This window comes from Aethalodelphis obliquidens, unplaced genomic scaffold (assembly GCF_003676395.1).
Source record: "Aethalodelphis obliquidens isolate GAN/ISIS:26980383/991018 unplaced genomic scaffold, ASM367639v1 scaffold53, whole genome shotgun sequence".
In the NCBI taxonomy this organism is placed as follows: domain Eukaryota; kingdom Metazoa; phylum Chordata; class Mammalia; order Artiodactyla; family Delphinidae; genus Aethalodelphis; species Aethalodelphis obliquidens.
Genome location: NW_020837997.1, coordinates 4,311,660 through 4,338,183, shown reverse-complemented (window position 1 = coordinate 4,338,183; position 26,524 = coordinate 4,311,660). Strand labels below are relative to the sequence as shown.

Below are 26,524 nucleotides of genomic sequence, written 5' to 3'. Positions count from 1 at the left end.
GGACTGGCTCAGAAATGGGCGCACGTGACAACAGCATCACCCAGCGCGACCTCACCCCTGGGGGCAGAGCTGAACTATCTAGGGCCTGGAGATCTATTGAATTTCCCTTCCTCTTCCTCACAAAATACCAAGGACCCCACCAGTCAGAGGCCCCTGAGGAAAAGAGGAATGCCCAAACCTCACAGGGCGGCAGAGCCAGGGTTCACCTTCTCCGCGCAGAGAACGGTTTGGTCTCCGTTCTCTCTCGAAGCTGCTCATCACCCATAAACTGTGGAGAGGGCAGGGTTGCCCGTTCTTTGGAGGGTGCAACAGCCCCGTCGCGAAGGCGGCGCCACCGGGAGGCCGGGAACTGCGGGTTCCCGGGTGCCGCTCAATTGGGCTCTGGCAACGCGGGCCAGTGATACCCAACCCCCCCGCTGGGGAAGCTGGGAGCTCTCTGAGCGCAGGGCAGGGGTCACCCTTACGGCCTCCGGCATCGCCCTCCGCGCGTGCTCCGCGAGGCCCCGCCCCCGGCCGCGTTAGCATCCCAGCTGAGCGCTCACTTCAGAGCGGAGAGCTGACGCCGAGCTGAGGCGGAGAGCCGGCGTCTGTGAGGCGGCCGCTGACAGGAGAGGGTCGCTGACAGGAGAGGGCCGCTGACAGGAGAGGGCCGCAGCGCTTTGCCGGGCGCAGTTTCACCTCAGGCAGCGAAGCGCGGCGAGGTGCTCGGGGAATCGCGGGCGGCGCCAGCCTCACGGGAGACCCCGGGACCTGGGGCTTGACCCCCACGTGCCAAGAGCAACTCGGAGCGGCAGGTAAGAGACTGGCGAGCCGGGCGGGAAAGGTGGTTTCGGGAAGGGCGGGCGTTCGTCTCCAGCGCCTGAGCTCCAGGGAGAGGGACGAGGCGAGCGGGAGACGGCGAAGTGGGCAGCCAACGGAGCCCATGGCGATTCGGCTACTGATTTGTGTCCTGAAATTTTCTTTTATGAAGGATTTGATAAGAGCTGAGAGAAAGAGTACTTGAATAACCGTAAACTTAGTGAAAAACTTTTAGGACAAAAATTCTGTTGGGCAGACTCCTAGTACGCATTTCTTTCTGTACTATTCTCCTTTAACCACCACAGAGCTGACAAAAATTAAATTTTTATCTCCTCGGTGAAATAGCAAACCACAGCTTTTCTAGAGAGAATGAGACCTTTGACAATTTTTAAAAATTTGATTATGTAAATATTTTCAAATTTTACACACATTTCTTACTTTTGTGAGTAACTGCAACTTTCTGAGTGTGAGAACTTTATCGCTTCCCCCCCCTACCCGGCCCCATGCTCCATGTTGATAGCTTTTTGTAAGTTTTCATTTTAAATTGTTTCATATGTGGCGATCGGTCAAGGTGGTTGGTTTTCCTTTGTGATTTAGTAAAAAGGACTTGTCTATTTACGGTGTAAAATATAAAATAACACACTAGGAAAAAATTTGCCCCTCTTTATTTAGTGAAGATGACAAGCTGACTATTCAGAATGTCATTTTTTTCCCCAAGCTTCAATGATTTCTGTAATATTTTGCCTTTTTCAGCTAATCTGTGTATGTATGATGGGTACAATTATTCCTTAAATATTTTCCTTTAAATGGACTTGACTCATTTTCTCTTTGTTTTATCCTTGGTTGTCCTCATATCCATGAACTGATAATTTTGTGCTAGTTGTAAATGAAAAACTAGTTCTTCCTGAAGATGTCTTGCTTAATACACTTGGGAAAGACCACGTCTATGTAACTTTGGTTCCAGATTGATTGCTTTGTATTTTAAGGTAAATGAACTTCATAATGATTCTTCTTGCTTTTGATAATTTTATTCTATTTTCGTTTTTGGATGTATTAATTGTAGCTATTTATTGGTTCTCAGCAGATGTTAATTGACATCACTTTTAATAGATAACTGGTGTTTCCTCCCCCACCACCATCCTACCTTTGTTAAAAGAAAAAATTACAAAAGGAATACTCTGCTTGCAATCACTAAACAAACTAGGAGTGAATAAAGAAAAAGTTAATATATTCCTCCCCTCTCAGGTCTCTCCCTTCTCCACTGTACTCCTTGGGGTAGCCAACATTAACCAACACGTTGAGTATTTTTTGACATCTTTCTCTTTGCTCAAAAATATATAAGCATATATACACACATATATAGACTTTTTGTAATTTGGTGTATTCATTTAAGAGTATATCATGGCTATCTCTTTGGGTTAGTCAATGGACCTCTCAAAATTAAGAAAAAGCTGAGTAACATTCCATAGTATACTACACCATAATTTATTCTGTTGTTCTCCATCTGGTGGATGTTGTTTGTTTTCTTTTTTTTTTGCTATTGTAAACATTAGCCCACTCTAACACATGATTAGAGAAGTAAACATTCAGAATAAAATATTAGCAAAATAAATTCAGCTGTGTATTTAAAAGACATATATCATGATCCAGTAGAGTTTATTCCATAACGGCAAGGACAGTTAAATATTAACATGATTTATTGTATTAACATATTTCAGGGTAAAAACCAAATGATTATCTCTCTTTTATGGTAAGTGGGGGGTGGGGGATGGAATTTATATTGTATTTCTATAAATTGCATAGGGAGATACCTGCCCAGGCGGGCAGTAGTCCAAGTTTTGTACCATTTTTGATCCTCAAAGTTGATAGACAAAAGCTTTTTTCCTGGAGTCTTTGGGGGAACTTTTTGGGACCTTGGCCTTTGCTTTGACCTTGGCCTCACTCATGGTCTGTGATTGCCAAAGTGTAGTACTCTTGACTATATGGGAAAAGAAAAACAACATACTTCCAGAGACTGGGGTGGATGATATGGGTGAGACTGTCTAATTTAGGGCTGGCACTTTTTAACATCTTGTATTTGACTACTTTGGGCTTAATGAGCACCTTGTTGGCCTCTGTACAGATTAATTTTCATTGTCTTGGAAACATTGGCCTGAATCTTTTGAGGCCTTTCTTGTTGTGCTTGTTGACCAAATATGCATTCCCACCTCAGTCCTCCATGCATCTGGGAGTCAGGACTGAGGATTGAGGCAGACCCGTGAGCACATTTCTCCCACGTCTCCTGTCCTGGGCCTGATGGTGGGTGTCAGGAGTGGTGGATGTGGAGGGGGCCAGGTAGATCAAGATGGGACTGTGGTGGGGATGGTTATTTCAGGGGATGCTCAACCCATCCTCCCCTTTGATTCTCAAGGGACCTGGGACCCCATATACAGTTCTCTTTCCTCCTGTTCTGAAGCAGAAGCTTCCAGACCTCAGCCCTCCCAGGGAAATCAAAAGATTGTGTGAGATCCAAGGTTCTGCCAGTCACTCCCTACACACAGCCCCTATACTCTCCCCATCTGTTTTGTGGGGACAGGAGGCCCTTCTTCTGGGCCCAGACACCACTCAGGTTTTTAGTTGGTCCTGTGGTTCATCATCCCAGTTAGAATATGGGAGGGTGCTTGCAGATCTAGATGAGGGCATCACATGTGATGTACAGTGGGCAGGACCTGCAAATGATGTCTAGTATGACTGTGACTCTTCTGCTATATTGAGGCCTAGGTATTGTGTTTGCTTCATTCACTGAGTTTGTTAAGTGTCTCAGAAAGTGCCTGCATGTAGTAGATGCTTAATATATACTGTGGAATGAATGAACTTCAACCAGAACCATGCCAGGTATCTGAGTGGGCCTGGGGCCTCTCATCCTGCCCACAGAGATCCCTACTCTGGCCTCACCAAGGACAAGGACCAGGATCAGCAAGATGGAATCTCAAACCTTTGCATTGGAATAGCAGGTTGCTTTCCATGTGCTTTTCTAAACTCAGGAAGGCCACAGACCAGTGGGGTGTGGCAGATGGCCTTTCATGGGGGAGGGGAGGATAATAACGAGGAACAACCCCGGCACGTCAAGCAGCCCTTTCTGCACCAGACAGGCACCTGCCATAGGTGATCCAGTAGTCCCTACAAGGAGGACTCTATGAGGTTTATCCTCTACCACCCCACTTTGAGGAGCAAACTGAGGCTCAGAGAGATTTGGTCACATTCTCAAACACACAGCCAGCAGTGGGCAAGTCACCACTGTGCTGAGGAGGGGGCCACACTCACCTAGTGAACCACTGGTCCAGTACCTGTTGGGCGGTGTTGGAAGTGGGGTAGGTGGACAGCAATGTGGCCACGTAGGAGACATTTCTCCCTGGTAGGTACCATGGATTTCACAGGCTTCTACACTGTATCTTCCTGGAGGGTACCCATCCTGCAGGCCTCATTTAGTTTAAGAGTTGATTCATCTTTGCCTGCAACAACAGGGGACAGTCAGTGGCATCACCATGAACTACCAGGAGGATGGAGGTCTGTAGCTCACCCAAGAACTCCCAGCCCTCTCAGGCACATGTGCAAGAGGAGGGACAGGAGCGCCGGCAGTGAAAAACACTTTGGCCTTTGAAAGTACATTTTGAGTCTGGTTGAGGGGGAAAGTTATACAATTGTTACCTTCTAGGCAGTTTGTTAGCTGAGGAACAACAGACCTCCCTGTATTAATAGTCTGTATTCCTTCCCCTGGGGAAGCCGGGAGCAGGATCTACGTACAACCCCAGCTCTCCTGTTCTGGTGCTTGTTGCTCACAGGGCTGAGCAGGAGCTGCCAATGGCAGGCAGCAAGGCTGCTTCCTTCTCCTTCTGGAGCCCCACCTCCCCGAGAGCAGGTTGAGGGGGAACAGCAGCCCCAGCAGGAGGGAGGGGACGGTGTGAACAGGCAGTGCCCTCCTACCTTCAAGTCTTGAGGCGCGATGTAGCTGTAAGGGCAAGACGTGTGTCCCTGGCGCGATGTAGCTGTAAGGGCAAGACGTGTGTCCCTTCCCTCTGCCCAGCCTCGCTGCCACCGCGCCAGGAGAGGAACTGCGGAGCCCACACTTGCAAACTCCCCTAGAAGTCTCAGGGTGCAGCGCCCCCCTCCCCAAAATTCCCCACGGCCTCCACCTCTCGCAGGTGGTCTCAGTCCCTGTCCGGAGACCTGTGCCAATGACCCTAGTGGCGGTTCCGCTTTCTCCCTCGGCGGTGTGATCTTGCGTCTGCAGTGTGATGGGAAAGCATGCGGAGAAAATGACCCGCCTAAGTTATTAGGAAGTTCCCACAGCCGACCCGACGGGCCCCACATCGGAATCTCCTACATCTTCTCCAATGATGATGAGGCCGTGGAGCCGCAGCCGCTGCCCGCGCCGTGGACCTCTGACCCGCAGCTGCGCGAGGTGGGGTGCTCTGAGTTCTACCGCCACGACTGCATCTACCAGAAAAGCTTTGCGCGGGCTCCGTGGCGCTGAGCACCTACACGCCCAAGAACCTGCTCAAAAATGCCGACCTGGCAACCTGGGGGAGTTCGTGTGGCAGGCGCAGTACCCGCAACTGGACTGTATAATACGTGGGCTATTTCCAGGTGCATTTGCATCGGCTGGAGGTGAGCAACAGCCTCCCACCCGACGCGAGCCGTGTGGTGAACCGTCTACGGCTACGAGCCGCGGAGCCCCAGCGCCACGGTGCGCAGCGCGAGCTGAGCAGATGCCACTCCGAGAGCTTCACCCGATTGATGCCGCCTAGGCCAGCGCGGGTTCAAGATCGGCGACGAGCCGCGTTTCGGCCAACAGCCCTATGGGGTGCAGATCCAGCTCTTTGCCCAGCGCAGCCACGAGCTCGAGTTCCAGAGCCTGGAGGACCCGATTATGGAGAAGCGGCACAACGACCACTTCGGACGTGCAGCGGCGCTGCGGGAGCTCGCCAAGCACCTGCACCCCGCGGAGCTGGAGGAGGGCGAACGCAACGCCACGCAGACTGCGCCAGGCCGGGAGGAGGAGGACCGAAAGGCGGTGGTGCGCTGATGCGCGAGCTGAGTGCGGAGCTGTGAGGCGAAGCTGTTTGCAGCACCTGCTGCCCCCTCCCTTCCTTCACTCCCTCCTCCACCACCTTGTGGTCCCTGTCTGGGCTCCTGGGCCACTTAGAAAACGGAGAGTTGGCGAAATGCGCAGGCTTTGGCTTGAGCTTGTTATCTTGGACGGAGGAGGAAGAGGGAGCAGGTAGGAGCCCTTTGGCAGGGGGAGATTCCTGTCCGCCCGCTCAGTCTTTCGTCCTTTCTGAAGTGGGGTAAACTGTTGACTTGCCTGACAATTAATCCCTGCTAGACCTGGATCCAAAAATCGACGCTTCTAATGCGCGTGGGGGTGGAGAAAAGTCGGAGTACCGTCGCCTGCCATTGCCTCCTACCCGCTTCGCCTCCCACCCTGGGCTTGGAGGATGCCCTGTACTAAGGCCAGAGCCGGTTTGTGGTGGCGTTAACCCCGCGGAGCTGTCTGTGGGATCCGGGAGTAGGGGGTGATTTATTTTATGGGATTCCTAGCGTGCAAATCTGGTGAAATCAGGACCAGGTCTGGGAGCAGCAGGCTAAAACCTAGCAGCCTTCTATGATGTGTAACAAATAGTTGAGTAAATTTGGGCTACAAAACAGAGATTTTGCTACCTCCCTCCTCCCCATCCCCAAGCAATTCATCTTCTGGAGCTGGCTTCTAGCTGAGTCTCCTGCTCCAGCTGTCACTTCCCAGGTTACAGGTAAATCACAGGCCAGCTAGGAGAAGGACCAATTTTGGTTCTGTTTTGCTGCCTTTGTTTCTCGACTGCTATTGTAGGCGCTTACAACTGCTTTATTTGTTATCGAAGGAGGGAATAGCCCTTTGTGTCTCTGATCTAATTAAACCTGTTTGGCTGCTCATCCACCAGGTCACACGTTGGCTGGTGTCACCCCATAAAGTATCCACTACAGAAGCAGCCAAACAGGGTCAAATATATATATTTCACTGTCATCATTGACTGTTAATGATGTACCACACTCAGCCCTGGTCTGGGACTTTGAAGAAATATCAGTCTCCTTTTGGAAATGTAGATCTAGTTCCTGTGTTTAATAATCTTGAAAGTTTAGTAATAAGCTCTGTGTTTATATTCTCCTGGTTGTGGAGAAACGGAGCAAGATAAATGTGGGTAAAGACATGTAACAGAGAGCCTGCAATACCTAACAGATTTGGATTTTCTTTTATGCTTAACACAGTAGCGAAAGTTGAAAGAAATGACCAATGTGCAGGCAGCAGTAAGGAAGAATAGAGCAGCACTGTCTAGCAGCTCTGGGGGCTGGGGAAGCCAGCTCTCTTTTTCACTCCCTCATCTCTGTCTCCCTCCTTTGCCCTCAAATGGAAAGTGAACGTCAGATCACACTGAGGCATAGCAGTGACCAGCTGTTGTTACAAACGTCTTTGTGAGAAATCTGAATTTGAGGGAAGAACGCCTGTGAAATCCATACCAAGAGTAGCATTCTCCATCTAGAGAAGAGATTTTTGATAATAGGGCTTGAAAATGAACTAGAAGAGGAAATAGATCTGCTCCAGATGCTGCTTTCCAGTGCAATGCAAACGTTTTTACAGGGTACCAGAAGTGTGAAATATGTTATGCTTCAGAATGGTGATTCCGTTGGAAGTTTTCTTAGGGTTATCATGCTTAAAGTAAAGCAACAACCCACCAGTGAAGGTTCCAAAAAAGGGAATCACATCAACTGTTGGATCTTTCCTGAAAATGGCAGTGTTGTGGATAAGAGTTTTTAATGCCCGGGCAATGGCTACATTGGCACTTAAAAAAATATATATATAAGGACATGGGGAGGGAGAAGGGTAAGCTGGGACGAAGTGAGAGACTAGCATTGACTTATACATACTACCAAATGTAAAATAGATAGCCAGTGGGAAGCAGCCGAATAGCACAGGGAGATCAGCTCAGTGCTTTGTGACCAACTAGAGGGGTGGGATAGGGAGGGTGGGAGGGAGACCCAAGAGGGAGGAGATGTGGGGATATATGTATATGTATAGCTGATTCACTTTGTTATAAAGCAGAAACTAACACACCATTGTAAAGCAATTATACTCCAATAAAGATGTTAAAAATATATATATATTTAATAATATTTGTTTCTCCTTAGGAATAAGACGTTAGAACTATTTTGTCCTGTACAATTTCATGATTAATTTTATAGGATAAGAAGAAAAGAAGCATGATGGTCAAGACTTCACAGAGGAAGCAACGTGATTGTAGAAACCAATCCAAAGCGTGGCTTAAGCACCTCCATCCCTCTGAGAATGTCTGTACATATTCAAGAGGCTGGTTGCTAGAATCACATCCTATCCTGGCAATGAGATCAGATGCCATCAATGGGAGGAAACTTTGGATAAGCCCCAGCAAGTGCTCTGGCAGAAGAGACTACATGGATTCCAGGTCTTCAGTGGAACCAGAGAACCCTTAAGTACTTTGGATCTTGCCAAAGCCTTGCAAAAACCTGCAACTAGTTGCACAGGTGAATCTCTGCCAGGAGTTCTCACAGGTGGTCTGAACTCCAGCCCCAGGCCCACCCCTGCCCAGTCTTCAGATTTGGCAGAGATGATTCCAGGAGCTGGTCTGGGTATCTCACAGCTCCTCTGCAAACAATTTCCGGTGACTGAGGAAGATATCAGGAAACAGGAAAGTGAAGATGGCAAGAGAGAGCCTGAGAATAGCATTGATTGCAGACAGGCTAGCTATCAAGGCAGAAGATGTGAGGGGCTAAGAAGGATGTCCTGACAAACACTTGAAAAAAAAGAGAAAATGGTGCAGATGAAATGGTACACCACAGCACTTTATTAATGACTCTCTGGAGTGTCTGTAAGTTTTTCTTGCTTTGAGCTTTTGAAACTTTAAAATAAACCAATACTTTTCTCTCATTAAATTCTTTTGCGTGGCATAGAAAATATAGACAGTGATCTATTTATATTTGTTTGTTTGTTTTTTGCTGGCCCCTCAGCTTGCGGGATCTTAGTTCCCCAACGAGGGATCAAACCCGGGCACACGGCAGTGGAAGCGCCGAGTCCTAACCACTGGACTGCCAAGGAATTCCCTAGACTGATCTTTTTGAGGGGAGTGATTTGGTTTCTGGTTAGAAGAGGAGATCTTTCCTCTTCATGTTGTTATCTCATTTTCCTCTCTATTTATGTTATTTATTTGTATTTTAAAGTCAATAGAGAGTTATCAAAGTTATGGGATTATTTAGTTTTTTTGCCCTTACAATCACAGAATAAAACCTACCTTTTCACAACAGATTATCCTGTTTTGTATAATACCCAGTAGATTCCAAAATAATATTTCATTAAAGAGCTGTTATAATTATGTTCTCAAATAAGATATCTACTACTGGGTCTCCATTTTTGTGTTGTTGCATGCTAATTCAGAGTTGCATATAATAAGATACCAAACTTTTCCTTACTTTTTTTTTTTTTTTTTTTTTTTCCTTTTTGCGGTACGCAGGCCTCTCACTGTTGTGGCCTCTTTCGTTGCGGAGCACAGGCTCCGGACGTGCAAGCTCAGCGGCCGTGGCACACGGGCCCAGCCGCTCCGCGGCATGTGGGATCTTCCCGGACCGGGGCACGAACCCGTGTCCCCTGCATCGGCAGGCGGACTCTCAACCACTGCGCCACCAGGGAAGCCCTTCCTTACTTTTAAAGATGTTTATGTGTTGAAAATTTGATTCATGAAAATTGACATGCCATTTGGGGTATCATGATATCAAAAGAGACTGTTTTTGGCATCATTAATCTAACAATAAGTCACTGCTTGTTGGGATTTATTTGCCTGTTTGCCTCATCAAGCATGTTGTATTATTCAAATCCTCTTTATCATGACTTACTTTTGTCTGAGGGATTTATAGTTTCTGAGAGCGAGGTGTTAAACAATAATAGAGCATCTGTAGTATTTGTTTCATGCCTGGGATGCTTCACACTGCCTGTTAGAGAGTTTCTGCTTTAACTGTTTGGTTAGATTCAGTGCAAAAAAAAAAATGAAAAAAAGACTATCTTTTTTTCTCTCAGACCTTTCCCCTGAGTTTTATAAATCTTTAAATCCAAAGCAGACCCTATCTCTCTAGAGTTTGGTATTACTCAGGGATTCAGTTTTCCCAGATACCTAGTCACTTCAGCTCCCAAGTCCCAGGGCTGATTGCAGAGTCATGTCAGACCCACTCATTCCTTCTTGGTCTGTTTCCCACCTTGTAGGACCTGTGATGAGGGAAAGGAGTCACCAAGGCAGATTTTCTGGATGTCCTGGTGAATCTGAACATCAGAGAACGAAGTAGTTCAAGGGGAACTTGAGACTGTCAGGGCTTCAGGGAAGGGGGTGCAGAATATGGAGGAATAGAGATGGGGTGATGGCTGTGCAGGAGTCAAGGAGAGACGTGTGTAGTGGGTGACTAGGTAGGCAAACCTCACACTTAAGTGGGACGTTGATTTTGTTCATTGACAACGTCTGTGCCTGTTTCACCAATCCTTGTGTCCCTGAGGGTTGATGTGGTGTGAAACCATAAGACAGAAGTTGCAGTTGTCTTTAGGACATAATGAAGGGGAAAAATTTTATCTCAGTACAGTGTGAACCAGGTAGGGGCCAAGTGAAGAAAGACCCAGAGGTTGTGACTGACCAATGTGGTTTATTTCTGTTCCGGCCAAGCTCCTTTGGAACCTGACTGGGAAAAGGGGACTCAAGCAGATGTCACTGCAGCTTCCTCAGGTCCCAGGTAATAATAGCCCAGGCGTTGTTGCTGAGCCTCACAGTCTTCCTCCTCCTTCTGCCTGGAGACAGTGACCTGTGAGGGTGAGCAGAGGGCATCAGAATGGACCAGTCATTGCCAAGAATTGGGGGTTACAGGGGAGGGACATGGCCACAGCCACAGAGACCTGATGTTCCTGTGTGTCTCTCTTCCTTTTTTCTCTTTTTCTCTTAATTTTCTCTCCCAGCCCTTTTCGTCTCTTTTCTCCCTCTTTCACCTCTTTCTCTTCTTCTCTTTTCCTTTTAACTCTCTTTTTTTTCTACCATTTTCTCTCTGATATCCCCTTCATATCTTCTGTTTTCCTCCCCCCACCCCAGCTTAACTGATGTATAACTGACATACAGTAAACTGCATACATTTAAAGTGAATGATTTGATAAGTTTGGATTATAAACTTATCGAACCATCCCCACAATCGAAATAAGGAATGCTCATTATCCCCCCAATCGTCCTCATGTTCTTTTGCAATTCCTCCTCCCCTGCTATTTACAAACACATTCTTATTCCCAGACAACCACTGATCTGATTTCTGGCCTCAGAGATTAGCTAGTATTTTCAAGAGTTTGTTTATAAATGGAATCATACAGTAAGTACTCTTTTTCATCTGACTTCTTTCATTCAGCATAATTATTTTGAGATTAATCATTGCATGTGTTAATAATCCAGCACTATTGCTAAATAGTATTGAATTGTGTGGATATACCACAGTTTGTTTATCCCTTCACCTGTTGATGGACTTCTGGGTTGTTTTTAGTCTTTGGCTAGTACAGATATTATTATGAATATCTGTGTACGAGTCTTTGTGTAGACATATGTTTTCATTTCTCTTGGATAAATTCCTAGGACTGGATGGTTGCATAGATGTATGTAACTTCTTTTAAAATTTATTTTTTAATTGAACTATAGTTGGTTTACAATGTTGTGTTAATTTCTGCTGTACCGCAAAGTGACTCAGTTATACACATATATACATTCTTTTATATTCTTTTCTATTACGGTTTAATCTCAGGATATTGGATATAGTTCCCTGTGCTATACAGTAGGACCTTGTTGAGCCATTCTATATGTAATAGTTTGCATCTACTAACCCCAATGTAACTTTTAAAAATGTGTCCATGTTATTTTTTACCAGCACTATATGTGAGTTCCAGTTGCTTCATATCTTCACCAACACTTGTTATCTTTTTAATTTTAGCCATTCTCATGTGTAGTGGTATCTCATTATGACTTTCATTTACATTTCCCTAATGACTAATGCTGTTAAGAAAAGGAAAAGGCAAACTACACTCAGACTAGGAGAAAATATTTGCAAAACATATCCCCAGCAGAAGACAGGTATTTGTAATATATAAAGGGCTCTTACAACCTGATAGTAAGAAGACAACAGCATTTTCTTGCTAACCAGGAAACAGCACATCAGGCACGTGATGAGCACCAGGAGTCCTGCCAGGCAGATGAGGATGATGGCCCAGAAGGGGAGGTCTGGGGAGACAAGTGCTTGTGTGAGCCACCTCCTATCATTCCCCTAGGGCTCCTGATCCCCCCTACTGTGCCTCAAAGTCCTTAGCATGGGTTGGCCAACATTCATCATCATCCAATACCCTGGGTACATGGTTCCCTTTAGTGAGGCAGAGAATCAAAATATTCCCTTCCCATCCTGGGCTGGAGCGTCTTTGAGGCTTACCCGAATTCTCAGTCAAGACAGCATTTCTATTGGGAGAATACCCTGAAAGTGAATGAAATGGAGAATGCATGTGAGTGTGTTTTACTTTTTTAAATAAAACTTTTCAAATACACAGAAAAATAGAACCACATTATAAACGTCCATCACCTAGAAATAACAATATATAATTTATCCAGTTAAAACAGTATCATACCCAATGTATAAATTAGTAACACTTGCTACCCTTGCATCATCCCATAATTCCATTGAAATATTAAAGTCATGTAGCCATAATGATGATTCACTCCATTTTAGTTTGCATCACTGGAAAATGAGGATATTTTGCTACATAATAACAAAGCCATTATCACACTACAAGAGTGATATTTCAAATCATACCTCTGGGAATGGATGACTGATGATGGGCTGGACCCTCTTATGCTAGTGGAGGGGAGAATGGATCATCACAGTTGACAAGACCATGGGATCTCTTTAAATTTATAAATTCCCACTCAAAACTCTCTTCTCTGGCTATGAGTACATTCTCTCCCTTCTCCTTTACTGAGTTTTTAATGCTTATTTTCCAGGATTCACCTATACTGTAACTTCCTCCAGGAAGCCTTCTGATTACCACTCCTAAGTATAGATTGGTTCACATCAAATAATTTATAATTTTAAATTGCCTATTGTTATTTCCAACTGCAACACAAACTCTATGAGGGTAGGGACACATAGCACCCATTGGGCAATGGGAGAGGGTTTCAGGTCCCCCTGCTCGTACAACCCCAGGCAAATTCTTAAGATGTGCTGCCTGATACGAGCAGGAACAAGTGCTTTTTAATTTTTTTTTTAATTTTATTTTTTATTTTTTTTCTACATCTACTTGGAGGTTTATTCTTACTTCCATTCAGACCAGGTTTACAAAATATATGCTGTGATTAATTAATTAATTTTTTACTTTTTAAAAATTTTTTAAAAATTAAAAAAAATTTTTTAACATCTTTATTGGAGTACAATTGCTTTACAGTGTTGTGTTAGTTTCTGCTGCATAACAAAGTGAATTAGCTATATATCCCCATATCCCCTCCCTTTTGGGTCTCCCTCCCACCCTTCCTATCCCACCCCTCTAGGTGGTCACAAAGCATCGAGCTGCTCTCCCTGTGCTATGCAGCTGCTTCCCACCAGCTATCTGTTTCACATTTGGTAGTGTACATATGTCAATGCTACTCTCTCACTTTGTCCCAGCTTCCCCTTCCCCTTCCCCGTGTCCTTAAGTCCATTCTCTACGTCTGTGTCTTTATTCCTGTCCTACCCCTGGGTTCATTAGAACCATTATTCTTTTAGATTCCATATATATGTGTTAGCATACGGTATTTTTCACTTTCTGACTTACTTCAACAAGTGCCTTTTTAAATTAAAATTAATTTTAATTAAGTGAAATTTTAAAAATCTGGTAGTCAGTACTATTAAAAATCATTAACCATAAAAGCCAGTCACAATAGCCGTGTTTAATATGCTCAAGAGCCTCATGTGGCTTATGCACTGGATAGCACAGATATAGAACATTTCCTTCACTAAGAGAGTTCTATTGCATGGTTCAGTCTAGGAGAAGGCGAGCATCTCCTATATCCCACTGAATGTCCTTTCCTCTCCCTCAGTAGTGGGTAAAATCTGTGGGAGTATGCACCTCCTGCCAGCCTGGGAAAGTTCAGTGCTGACTCATCCCAAAGTCTCCAGATTCCCAGGAAAGTCCCCAGGTGAGGAAATTGGAAGCCCCCACTTCTGCCCCAATGATCAGGGAGCCTTACCATCCACAAGGACACTATTCCTGTCCAGGATAAAATTCTGCAGCTGGGTACCGTTCTTGGTCAGCCGCAGAAATTCCTCATAGATGGCAACTCTGTCCAGTCTCTGAGCCAATGGTGAGAAGTTACACTGAGCATCTACCCCAGTGTGGTTGCTGCGGGGCTCAGACCTGGAAGGACACAAGGGATGAACAAGGATATCTGGAATTCTACCCCGATTCCTGGTTCCCTGCTTCTGGTCCTGTCTAGGAGAACTTTCTGCAGTGATGTAAACATTTGCATCTGTACTATCCAATACAGTCATTATTTGCCCCATATTGTTATCGAACACTTAAAATATGGCTAGTGTGAGTGAGAAGCTGAATGTCTCATTTTATTTAATTGAATTAATTTATAAATAACTAGCTGCAGGGAGAACATTTTGAAATGTTGGAGTAAGGACTTCTGAAAATCTGTGAAAACAATGAGAACACTGGCAAACATGGTCAAAATCAACTTTTTCAGAAGTCTAGAAATTAACCGAAGGCTTGTAACAATTCAAACAGCATTTAGTTAAGAAAAAATGTTTGAATCTTGGTAAATGGAATAAACGTTATGGTGTTATAACTTGCACAGTTCTCATCCTGCTCTCACAAGGGGCTCAGTAACTTTGAAAACCATAATGGGTTTAGAGCTCCCCAAAAGACCCATCACCATTGAATTGTCATTATTTGACCTATCTGGCAGCTCCTTGAAAAAGCCTTATTTTCGGAGCTTGTCTTTATTTGACTCAGAGTTTTATTGGAGTATAATTGCTTTACAATGTGGTGTTAGTTTCTGCTGTATAACAGAGTGAATCAGCTATATGTATACATATATCCCCATATCCCCTCCCTCTTGCATCTCCTTCCCACCCTCCCTATCCCACCCCTCTAGGTGGTCACAGAGCACCGAGCTGATCCTCCCATGCGATGCAGCTGCTTCCCACTAGCTAGCTATTTTACATTTGGTAGTGTATATATGTCAATGCAACTCTCTCACTTCGTCCCAGCTTCCCCTTCCCCCTCCCTGTGTCCTCAAGTCCACTCTCTACGTCTGCGTCTTTATTCCTGTTCTGCCCCTAGGTTCTTTAGAACCATTTTTTTTTTTTAGATTCCATATATATGTGTTAGCATACAGTATTTGGTTTTCTCTTTCTGACTTACTTCACTCTGTATGACAGACTCTAGGTCCACCCACCTCACTACAAATAACTCAGTTTCATTTCTTTTTATGGCTGAATAATTCCATTCTATATATGTGCCACATCTTCTTTATCCATTCATCTGTCAGTGGGCACTCAGGTTGCTTCCATGTTCTGGCTATTGTAAATAGTGCTGCAATGAACATCGTGGTACATGTCTCTTTTTGAATTATGGTTTTCTCAGGGTATATGCCCAGTAGTGGAATTGCTGGGTCATATGGTAGTTCAGAGCTTGTTTAGAGAGGAAAGCCTAACCCCATGGCACTTGCCACAGTCAGTGGTAATTGTTTTACACTATATCTGCCCAAGGGAGCAATACCAGTTGAGGCAAACAAGAGGTGAGATAATAAATTAAAAGAAAAAATTGGGGAATGAGATGTCTACAGGGGGCTTTGAAAAGCTCCAGTGTATTCCTGGGTATCCAGAAGACCACAAGAGTGCTGTGCAAGACTTGAGAAGGTCTTAAACTCTTACCTCTAGCTGAAAGGTTGGCTTAATATCTAAAAAAATTGATCAATGTAACATACCATATTAATAGAATAAAGGACAAATACCACATGTTTTCTTTTTTTTTCCACATGTTTTCAATAGACACAAAAAACCTGACAAAATATAATTTCATGATTAAAAATACTCAACAAACTAGGAATAGAAAGAAACTTTACAAACCTGATAAAGAGCATTCATGCAAAGACTACCCCTAACATCATACTTAATGGTGGAAGAGTGAAAACTTTTCCCTTAAGACCAAGGACAAGACAAGTATGTCTGCCCTCCTCTTATATGTTATTCACATCATACTGAAGGTTCTTATGGGGCCAATTAGGAAAGAAAAAGAAATAAAAGGCATTTAGGTTGGAAAAGAAGATGTTAAACTCTCTATTTGCAGATGACATGATACTGTATATAGAAAAATCCCAAGAAACACACACACACACACACACACACACACACACACTACTAAATCCTATTAGTTCAGCATGATTGTAGGATATAAGAGCAATGTGCAAAAATCTATATTGTATTTCTATACACTAGTTATTAACATTCTGAAAATAAAGTTAAGAAAGCAGTTCCATTTACAATAGCATCAAACAATGTACAAAACACTTTGGAATAAATTTAACAAAAGAAATGTAAGATTTGTATATTCAAAACTATAAAACTTTGTTCAAAGACTTTTAAAAAGACCTAAATAAATGAAAAGGCATCCTATGTTCATGAATTGGGGATTTAGTATTATTAAGATAATAACACTCCCCAAATTGACCTAAAGATTAAATTCAATCCCTGTCAAAATCCCAGCTGGCTCTTTTGCAGAAATTGATAGCTGATACTAAAATTAATATGGAATTTCAAGGGACTCGAATAACCAAACCAATATGGAGAAAGAACAACGCTGGACAGCGCCACTTCCCAAATGCAAAACTTACTACTAAACTACAGTACTCAAAACACTGCCACTGGCAAAAAGATAGACATACAGATCAATGGAATAAAATTTACTGTCTGTAAGCAAAGTCATGCAATTATGGACAACTGATTTTCAGCAAAGTTTCCAAAACAACAGGGAAAGGATAGGCTACTTAACAAATAGAGCTGGGACAACTAGATATTCACATGCAAAAGAAGGAAGTTGGACCCCTATCTCAGCATATACAAAAATTAACTGAAAATAAATTAAAGATCTAAATGTAAGAGATAAAATTATATAGCCTTTGGAAGAAAACATAAGAGTAAATCTTCATAACCTTGGATTAGTCATTGCTTACTTAGATATGGTACTAAAAGCACAGGAATCCAAAGGAAAAAGTAGATAAATTGGATTTCACCAAAATGAAAAACTGTTGTGCTTTAAAAGATACTATCATGAAAAAAAAAAAAAAAAAGATACTATCATGAACATGAAAATCCAACCTTTCAAATGGGAGAAAATATTTGCAAATCATGTATCTTGTAAGAGTCTAGTATCCAGACTATATTAAGAACTATTATACCCCAACATTAAAAAGACAAAATTTTAAAAATGGGTAAAGAGCTTGAATAAACAATTCTCCAAAGAAGATATAAAAATGGCCAATAAATATATGAAAAAATGCTCAACATCACTAATCATTAGGGAAATGCAAATCAAAACTACAATGAGCTACCACTTCACACCCACTAGGATGGCTATAGTGGGGAAAAAAAGGGCAATAATAATCGTTGGTGAGGATGTGAAGAATTTGGAACCTTCATACATTGCTGAAGGGAATATAAAATGGTGGAACCTCTGTAGAAAATAATTCAGTAGTTCCTCAAAAATTAAACATAGTTACCCTATGACCCTATAATACCCATTCCTATTTATATGCCCAAAAGCATTGAAAACATAAGTTCACGTTAAAACTTGGATATTAATGATCATAACAGCATTATTCATAATAGCCAAAAAGTGGAGACAATCCAATGTCCATCAGTGGATGTACAGATAAACAAAAGTGGTACAGCCATCCAATAGAATATTATTCAGTCCTAAAAAGGAATGAAGGACTGATATATGTTACAGCACGGATGATCCTGAGAACATTATGCTGAGTGAAAGAAATCAGTCACAAAAGACGACATAGTGTATGATTCCATTTACATACATTTCATATAAATGGAATGCCTATTGTTCAGAATAGGCAAATCTACAGAGGGAGAAAGTAAATCGTTTGCTAGGGGGTGGGGGTGAGGGAAAAATGAGTGACTGCTAATGGGTGGGTACAAGATTTCTTTTTGGTGTGATGAAAATGTTCCTCCCTCCATTAGGTAGTGGGATAGTTGTAGCACTATATAAATATGCCACTAAATTACATACATCAAAAACGTAAATTTTATGGTATGTGAAACATATCCCAAGAGGTGTATAAAAGTTTTTAATTGCCTCTTATGGCTAGTAGCTACAGTATTGGACAGCACGGTTAGACTGCTGGATTCCAAGTCATCTGGTTCTAACCCTTAGCTCCCATGGATTCTGCCTTCAGTGGCCGATTTCTTAAGACATGAATGCTACACTCTATATTCCATGGCCCCCAGCACCGGCCACCTTCATGCCTACCTAGGTTGACACAAGCTCTTCTGAGTTTCTAGCCAGTTGTACTCGCTGGTTCAGGAACAAGCTGATGTTTGGGTAACAGCTCTATATTCCTAGGGCTCTCCTCTCTGACAGCTAGGAACTGAGAGACTATGGCAGTGGGACACTTTCAAAGGACAGAACAAACCTCCAAAATGATTGGGTCCTGAGTTGGAACTCACCTGAATGCTGAAACTTGACAGTCAGAAAAATAACTCTTGATGCTGCTGTTTCGGAAGAGCTGGTTGAGCTGAAAGACAGGGCAACATTTCCTTGGTCAGAATCCATGGCACAGTGGCATCGGAGAATGCCAATTAACCAAAGAACACACTTCCCCATCTTTTTTTTTTTTTTTTTTTTTGTCGGTCCAGTGGTTAAGAATCTGTGCTTCCACTGTAGGGGGCATGGGTTTGATCCCTGGTCAGGGAACTAAGATCCCACATGCTGAGTGGTACGGCCAAAAAAACCCAAATAAACACGAAAACGAAAAAAAAACCACTAACCCAGGGCCTGTTCCAGGGTATGACTTGGGCTAGCAAGTGAACCCCTCTATGGCTGTCTCTTAGTTTGTAAAATGGGAATAAGAACCTGTCTTCATGAAATGTTAAAAAAAAGTCACCCTCCAGGTAACCAACAAGGATCTACTGTATAGCACAGGGAACTATACTTAATATTTTGTATTAACTTTAAGGGAGAGAATCTGAAGAAGGATATATGTGTATCTGAATCGCTGTGCTGTACACCCAAAATTAACATGATATTGTAAATCAACTATACTTCAGTTTTTAAAAATGTCCAGCATATATACACTACCAAATGTAAAATAGCTAGCTAGTGGGAAGCAGCTGCATAGCACAGGGAGATCAGCTCGATGCTTTGTGACCACCTAGAGGGGTGGGATAGGGAGGGTGGGAGGGAGACGCAAGAGGGAAGAGATATGGGGATATATGTATGTGTATAGCTGATTCACTTTGTTATAAAGCAGAAACTAACACACCATTGTAAAGCAATTATACTCTAATAAAGATGTTAAAAAAAAAGGCCAGATTGCCAAACTGAAAAAAAATAAATGTGCACACCAAAAAAAAGTCACCCTCTGACTACCCAGTGTCCATAGGTCAGTCTCTACATGGGAACAGGGTGGACAAACAACCCCATTCTCACCGCATCCTTAATATTTCTCTTGTTCCGCTGGTGTTTGGGGGTGCCTGGGGCTATGTCCTGGGAATAGATTAAGTTGGTGACAGTGAAATTCAGCTGGAAGTTCTGGAAGCTGGGACTGATTGTTGGTTGGTCTGTTGGTATATGAATTGATGGCTCCACTTCTAGAATAAAAAGAAAGTATGAAGTTTTTAACAAAGAAGTCATTACAGCCAGTCTACTTATTCCTGGCAATGTGGACTGAGGTGGGATTTTAGAAGTGGGCTACACTCAAAAAGAATGAAATAATGCCATTTGCAGCAACATGGATTGGACCTAGAGATTATCACACTAAGTGAAGCAAGTCAGAAAGAGAAAGACAAATACTGTATGATATCACTTATATGTGGAATCTAAAATTCGATACAAATCAGCATATCTATGAAGCAAAACCAGACTCACAGACATAGAGAACAGATTTGTGGTTGCCAAGGGGGAGGGGGATGTGGGAGGGAGGGAATGGGAGTTTGGGATTAGCAAAGGCAAGCTATTATATATAGGATGGATAATCAACAAGGTCCTTCTCTATAGCACAGGGAACTATATTCAATGTCCTGTGACAAACCATAATGGAAAAGAATATGAAAAAGAATATATAAATGTATAACTGAGTCATTCTTCTATACAGAGGAGGTTAACACAACATTGTAAATCAACTGTACTTCAATAAAATTTAAAAAAAAAAGTGGCCTACAGAAGACCGTTCATCTACCTGTCCACCTTGAATCCATTCATCTGTCTGCCTGTCCAACTCTCCACCAAGCATTATGAGAGTTCACTAGGATGTGGTGAAGAGGAGCTTGGGCTTCTCTGGGGCAGAGTTGGCAGGTGCAGGTGCTGACCATCTCAGTGGGCATCTATCACACACCTTTGTTGACCTAGGTTCCTAATGTGTCTTCTTGCCTCTGTTCTTCCTCCCCGTCCCCAATCATTGTCCTTGTAACACGGAGAGGATGCGCTTTCTAAAGTAGAATTCTGGGTGTGTTCTGTTCCTCCACAAACCATTCCAGTGCCCAGGAAAGTCCCTGCCCACATCTTCAGCTACAGCTTTCCCATGTCTCATGTCAAGGTGTATGCTCCAGCCACACCAAACTTCTTAAAGCCTCCTCCAATGACATGTTCTTTCTATATTCTAGGTTATAGACACATGTAGCACAGCTGCCCATCTCTTTCCCCCAACTAGGTCCTGTTCTCCTTCAGATCTCAGTTTCTTCATCACTTCCTCTAGAAAACTTTCCAAGAGAGAATTGTGTATCCCTTTTGGGGGTTCCCACAGAGTTTTGAAATTCCCCTGTTATAGTGGTTTTCATGGTGTATCATCAGTGCCTATTTATTTTCATGGCGTATACATTGAATGAATGAATGGATCAACCAATGCATGACTCATAACTGCAGCCTAAGAAGGAAACACAGGATCCTTTACATTCTGGGTTAGAAAAACTGACATGTAAAATAACCATTTCCTTGGTTGCAATCGCTGCATTTTCTCTTCCTGCATCCTGTTGGATGACACATTGCCATGAATCATCAACATGGGCTTCCAGAAAGCCCCCCTTTTTCCTCTGCAGCCTCTATCCATTTCACTGCTACCCAGAAGCCCTATCCTTCTTCATAAAACCATCTTTTCCAGCCATGAACCTATTCCCCCACCTTATCTCATACCTGTCACATGCACATCTGTCAACTGGTAGGTGGCACCCAGCCAGTGGGATGAGGCATTAAGGGTCTTGTCTAGAAACACTTGCTTCATCACGCTGGAGTCCAGTTTGGAGGAGAACAGTACCTTGATGCTGACCGACATGGGATCCAGCCTAGGAACAGAGGCCATGGGAACTCAGCCAGCACCCAACACCAGCAGTGTCTCCTGAGTTACTGTTTTATAGAGCCAAAGACCTAGGGACAAGCACTGTGGGTATCTGACTGCCTCTTCCCCCAGGCAAGAGAAGAGACCCTGACCAAAAAGGGAAAGACTTCTAGGGGTTGGGAATAGAAGCAATAACAGTAACAATAATGAATGTCTACTGTGCATCTCTAAGAAGTGAATTCCACATTCCCTCCCCATCGCTCTGGTGGAAGCTATTATTATAGTTTTCCCCATTTTAAAGACAAAGGAACTGAAGTTTGGTAACATTCAAAGTCAGCATTGTGTCCCATGATCCTCCCTCTCTCTAGTATAGATGTCCTAGTTCCTCTACCCATCCCTCAGAGACCTGGGTTCAAACCCAACTTTGACAGCTCTTGCGCTGTTCACTTCTCTGAGCCTCAGTTTTCCCATGTGAACACTGCGGATGAACATTGCATTCACTTCTTGGGGGATGTTATGAGAATTAAATGAGGTGATCTTGCATGAAAGTACTCAGCAGGGAGCCTGGCCACGGTGAATGTTATTATTGGACTATTATTAGCTGAAAGTTGTATTTCCCAAGAAGGAGGTGGGTGCAAGGGGTTGGTGGCTCCATGAGGTTAATCCTTTTCCTGCACCCCGAAGACGTACGGAAGGAGATGGTAAGATTAGCTGTCAGGGACATGGGGAAGAATGGGCACCATGTCAATGAACCTTCCAGTTCAAGGGTGTGCCAACAGGGGGTCAGAGCCTCAAGCCGCCAGCTCAGCCAATGCCTCCAGTCTCAACTTACATCAGGTTGGTGACCAGGCAGGAGTGGAATATGTCTTGTAGCTGGCTGCCTCTGTACAGTTTTGTGACCTGGAATAAAGGGTAGGGAGAGTGAGTGCGATGGAGGTCTCTTGGGGCTGGAGGGGGCCACTGGAGCCAGTGGAAGAACAAACATAGGTCTTGAAGCAAGGGAGACCTGAGTTCCAATCCTGGCTCTGTCCTTAACTCACTGTGTGACCTTAGGCACAGTGCTCCCCTTTCTGAGCCTCAGTTTGCCCATATGAGAAGTGGGGAGGCAGCTAGGGTATGACCCCTGGAATCAGCAAGAACCCAGAACATGTAGGTAAAGTGAGGAGTTAAGCAATCACTTAACAGATGTAAGTCAGACTGAGGAATGAGAGGGGCACCCAGGGCAAGGAGAGATGGGAGGGGAGAGAGACCCTACCTTGTCCTGGATGTCCTTCAGCAGGGCAGTGTACTCTAAGGACATGGGGTCTGGGTTGCTGAGGTTCCAGTTAATGATGTGGAAATTTAGCTGGTACTCGCTCTGGATAGATGAACTCTGGGGTACATAGCCTGGAGCCACCAAGAGGAAGAAAAGACAGATGGAGACTCTCAGGTTTTAGGACAGAGGCATGGTGGCTTGGGGTCCCCTACCTACTGTCATAATCAACCAAAACCAGGTCCACATGTTGGGGACTATAGGGCTCCTAAATGGAAAGTCACCCTGTAGAGGGAGAAAACTGGAATTTTATAAGGAATCTCCTAAGCTGAGCTTTTCTGCTTGTGCTTATGCAGTTCCCGCTTCCTGGAATGCTCTTCCACCCTTTTCTTTTCCAGGAAAACTCCTATTCTTGCTTCAGGAGCCCATTGAGGTGGAGCTCCATGAGAGCAGACATTCATCTATCTTGTTCTTGTCATGTCCAGTGTCTAGTACAGTTTCAGGAGGCAATCCTTGACTTGCCCCATCTCTGCACTCCCATGGCACCCTGTTAATAATAGTGTCTCTGCCTTTTTTGTGTCCTTAAGTAATATATATATTTTTTGGCCACGCCATGCCGCATGTGGGATCTTAGTTCCCCAACGGGTGATCAAACCCATGCCCCCTGCAGTGGAAGCGCAGAGTCTTAAACACTGGACCACCAGGGAAGTCCCCGTAAGTAATATTAAAAAAAATTTTTTATTTTATTGAAGTATAGTTAATTTACAATGTGTTAATTTCTACTGTATAGCAAAGTGATTCAGTTATACATATATGTATATATTCTTTTTCATATTCTTTTCCATTATGGTTTATCACAGGATATTGAATACAGTACCCTGTGCTATACAGTAGGACCTTGTTTATCCATTCTATATTTGATAGTTTGCATCTGCTAACCCCAAATTCCCAACTCACCCCTTCCGCATGGCAACCACAAGTCTGTTCTCTGAGTCTGTTTGTTTCATAGATAGTTTCATTTGTGTCATATTTTAGATTCCACATATAAGTGATATCATATGGTGTTTGTCTTTCTCCTTCTGACTTACTTCACTTGTGTCCCTAAGTAATCTTTTTTTTTTTTCCTAAGTAATCTTTAGTTCACTTGATTATGACTTTTTCAGAGACAGAAACTGTATATTCTATCTCCATGGCCAGAACATGGCTTGGGACAGAATGGTCACAGAATTATTGGTATAATCTTTGTGATCAGCACGATTGCCCTAAAATCAGAATTGCACCCCCTGGCCTCCCAGCTCCTGTGTTACATTGGCCGGTGGATGTGTGGGGCTGGAGAGCTTCTCTTGGGAAGGAAGAGGGGCCCCCAATACCTGTGGTGGATTCTGGTTGTACAGATGATGATGAAGTAGGCAGGAATGTGGTAGCTGGTTCAGGAGCTATGGAAAGGGCAGTCATTAGGGAGGAACAGAGCCCCCCACAGAGTGGGAGAAGCCTCCAGGTTCACCTGGGCTCCAGAAGCCCCCAGGCTCACCTGGGCTCTAGAAACCATTCATAGGTTTACCATTAATGAGAGTGAGCGAAGGAGTGATTGTATGAGTAGAGGGATGAGCAAGCCTGTGAATGAAATGAACCCAAGAGAGTGTGAGTGGGTAAACAAGAGAGAGACTGAACAAAGAGGACAGACAGATGGAGGGGCAGAAATACAGGCAGACAGAGGAAGAATGGACACAAGGAGGGTCAAAGAGAAGGAAAGAAGAATAAACACAAGGAAGAAAAGTTGAGAGATGAATGGAAGTGCAGAAGGAAAGAAAGACAAACAGGTGAATAGGCAGAAGGATGGTTGGTTGGATGGATGGATGGATAGATGGATGGAAGGGAGGGAGGGAAGGAGGGAGGGAGGAAGGAAGAGGTCTGAGAGAAGGAATAACTAGGAGAATGGAAGAATGGATCGGTGAAAAGATAGGTGAAGTGATCATTGGATGAGTGAATGGACAAATTTGGCCAAAGCACTGAGTAGCCACCAGAGTTTGCAACTTGACACTGAGGCCCATTCTGCAGGCCCTATTTAAAGGTTTTGTTATCAGGAGGCATGGACTACAAGGTCATTATCTGACCTGAACCCTTATTTCTGTAGCGAACGCTCGTTCAAATTTCTTCCTCCAGCCCAGAAGGGTGTGGAAAATTCGGAAAGCCAATACCATGGCTGCAGGTCTAAAAAGAGACGAAGGACTCGGCATCCTTCCTCCCACTGATACCCTGCCCCCACTCAGGAGACCTGGCCTGAGTTTGGGGCAAGCTCCCTTTGTCAGTGAGAAGAAAAGTTTGGCTCAAGATCATTGGAGACTGAAATGGACAGTGGATGAAAAGATGCATACTTGTAAGAGGCTCATCTGGACCATGTTCATTATAACCTGGAAACAAAAAAGTCACACATTAAGGGAAGGCTGAGGAACAAGCCCAGATATACATGGGCTTTGTCCATGTGGGGCTTCTTTCGGGATGTCATTCCCTCTGTACCAGGTGAGCATCTATGCATCTTCTAGGATCAGACTCAAATGTCATCTCCACTATAAAGGCTTTCCTGACCTTTGGATTAGAAATGACCCTTCCTTACCCACCTCACCAGCAAGTCCCCAACAAGAGACTCTCATAATATTTATGTTCACACATTTTTGCTCCCAAATATCCATCCACCCTGCCATCTGCCCTTCCAGCCTCCCTCCAATCTATCCCTACATCCAGTGAATATTTATGGAAAGCTTACAATGTGTCAGGTTCCATTTACATTTGGGGAATATACTGCCGAATCAAACAGTCTTTGCCCCACTGGAACTTACATTAGGATAGGTTGTACATGTAGCCTGTCTGTCTCTGGTGTCGGGCCCAAGGCCTGGCTTATAGTAGATGCTTGGTAAATGCTGAATGAGTGAACACAATGAAGCATATAAGTTGTGCAGCTTACAAGGGGTTGGGGAGAGTCTTAAACTGGCCCCTGCAGTGGCCAAGGTGAAGGGGAAAAATGTGAACTCAGAAGAACCTCAGGACCTAGACTGGTGAAAAACCTACTATGGGTGTGGACAGTTCCCTTCCCTTCTCTGTAATTCTGTTTTCCTCTTTGCTAAAATGGGAGTCATAAAGGACCAGGATGTCTCCTGCCCGCCTGATGGGGCAACGGTGATAAGAAAGTGTGAGTTGCCAAACTCTATTCCTAGGTTGGGGACAGAGAGAGGGGAAGATGAGTAATTCCAGTCAACCTCAGCACAGCTGTGCATTGACCCTCAGAGCCCCTGTTAAGGGTCACCCTTCCAAATGCTCTTTCTTCCTGGATTCTAGGCTGATGCCCAGTGTGTCCAAAGCTTGGATCCCCTAGGTGTTCAGAGTGCCTGCCTGCTTTCCTGGCATAGGGGCCTCAACCAAGAGAGAAACCCATCCTGGTCAAAAGTGAGAAGTGGGGCTGTAGAGCACAGGAAACTCTACTCAATACTCTGTAATGGCCTATATGGGAAAAGAATCTAAAAAAGACTAGCTATATGTATACGTATAACTGATTCACTTTGCTGTACACCTGAAACTGACACAACACTGTAAATCAACTATACCCCAATAGAATTTTTTTAAATGTGCATCTCATGTATTTTATTAAAAAGCTTACATTTATTAAAAATATTCTTAAATTTTTTATACAATTTCATTTATTTTATGTTTTTGGCTGCGCTGCACAGCATGTGGGATCTTATTCCCTGACCAGGGATCAAACCCGTGCCCCCTGCACTGGGAGCTCGGAGTCTTAACCACTGGATCACCAGGGAAGTCCCTTTTATACAATTTTAAAGGTTAC

The 26,524-nt window shown here is 43.9% G+C and overlaps 2 protein-coding genes and 1 pseudogene across 2 annotated transcripts; 2 read left to right on the top strand and 1 right to left on the bottom strand.

Annotated features, from left to right (window-relative positions):
* The first annotated feature begins 5,072 nt into the window (after positions 1–5,072).
* LOC113608878 (protein FAM84B-like) lies at positions 5,073–5,863 on the top strand (annotated as a pseudogene).
* A 2,210-nt stretch (positions 5,864–8,073) lies between these two features.
* MBD3L1 (methyl-CpG binding domain protein 3 like 1) lies at positions 8,074–8,762 on the top strand. The gene is given in 4 exon segments (XM_027086053.1): positions 8,074–8,126; positions 8,128–8,160; positions 8,162–8,533; positions 8,535–8,762. Coding segments are annotated over 4 exon segments (594 nt in total). The 3' UTR covers positions 8,671–8,762.
* A 1,745-nt stretch (positions 8,763–10,507) lies between these two features.
* LOC113608877 (mucin-16-like) lies at positions 10,508–24,887 on the bottom strand. Its single transcript, XM_027085843.1, has 11 exons — positions 24,801–24,887; positions 22,902–22,971; positions 22,690–22,820; positions 22,267–22,334; positions 21,293–21,441; positions 19,595–19,755; positions 18,613–18,680; positions 14,115–14,281; positions 12,328–12,369; positions 12,046–12,125; positions 10,508–10,680 (listed from the first exon to the last, which is right to left on the bottom strand). The coding sequence occupies exons 1-11, from the start codon at positions 24,885–24,887 to the stop codon at positions 10,576–10,578; spliced, it is 1,128 nt and encodes a 375-aa protein (XP_026941644.1). The 3' UTR covers positions 10,508–10,575.
* Positions 24,888–26,524: the final 1,637 nt, after the last annotated feature.

Excerpts from the sequence above, each read along its gene's own strand:
- LOC113608877 (XM_027085843.1), bottom strand. The coding sequence starts at position 24,887 with ATGGTATTGGCTTTCCGAATTTTCCACACCCTTCTGGGCTGGAGGAAG. Across the intron at positions 22,972-24,800 it reads CTACAGAAATAAGGGTTCAG|GGTGACTTTCCATTTAGGAG; the intron begins GTCAGATAATGA and ends CTCCCTCTACAG. Across the intron at positions 12,370-14,114 it reads GAATAGTGTCCTTGTGGATG|GGTATTCTCCCAATAGAAAT; the intron begins GTAAGGCTCCCT and ends ATTCACTTTCAG.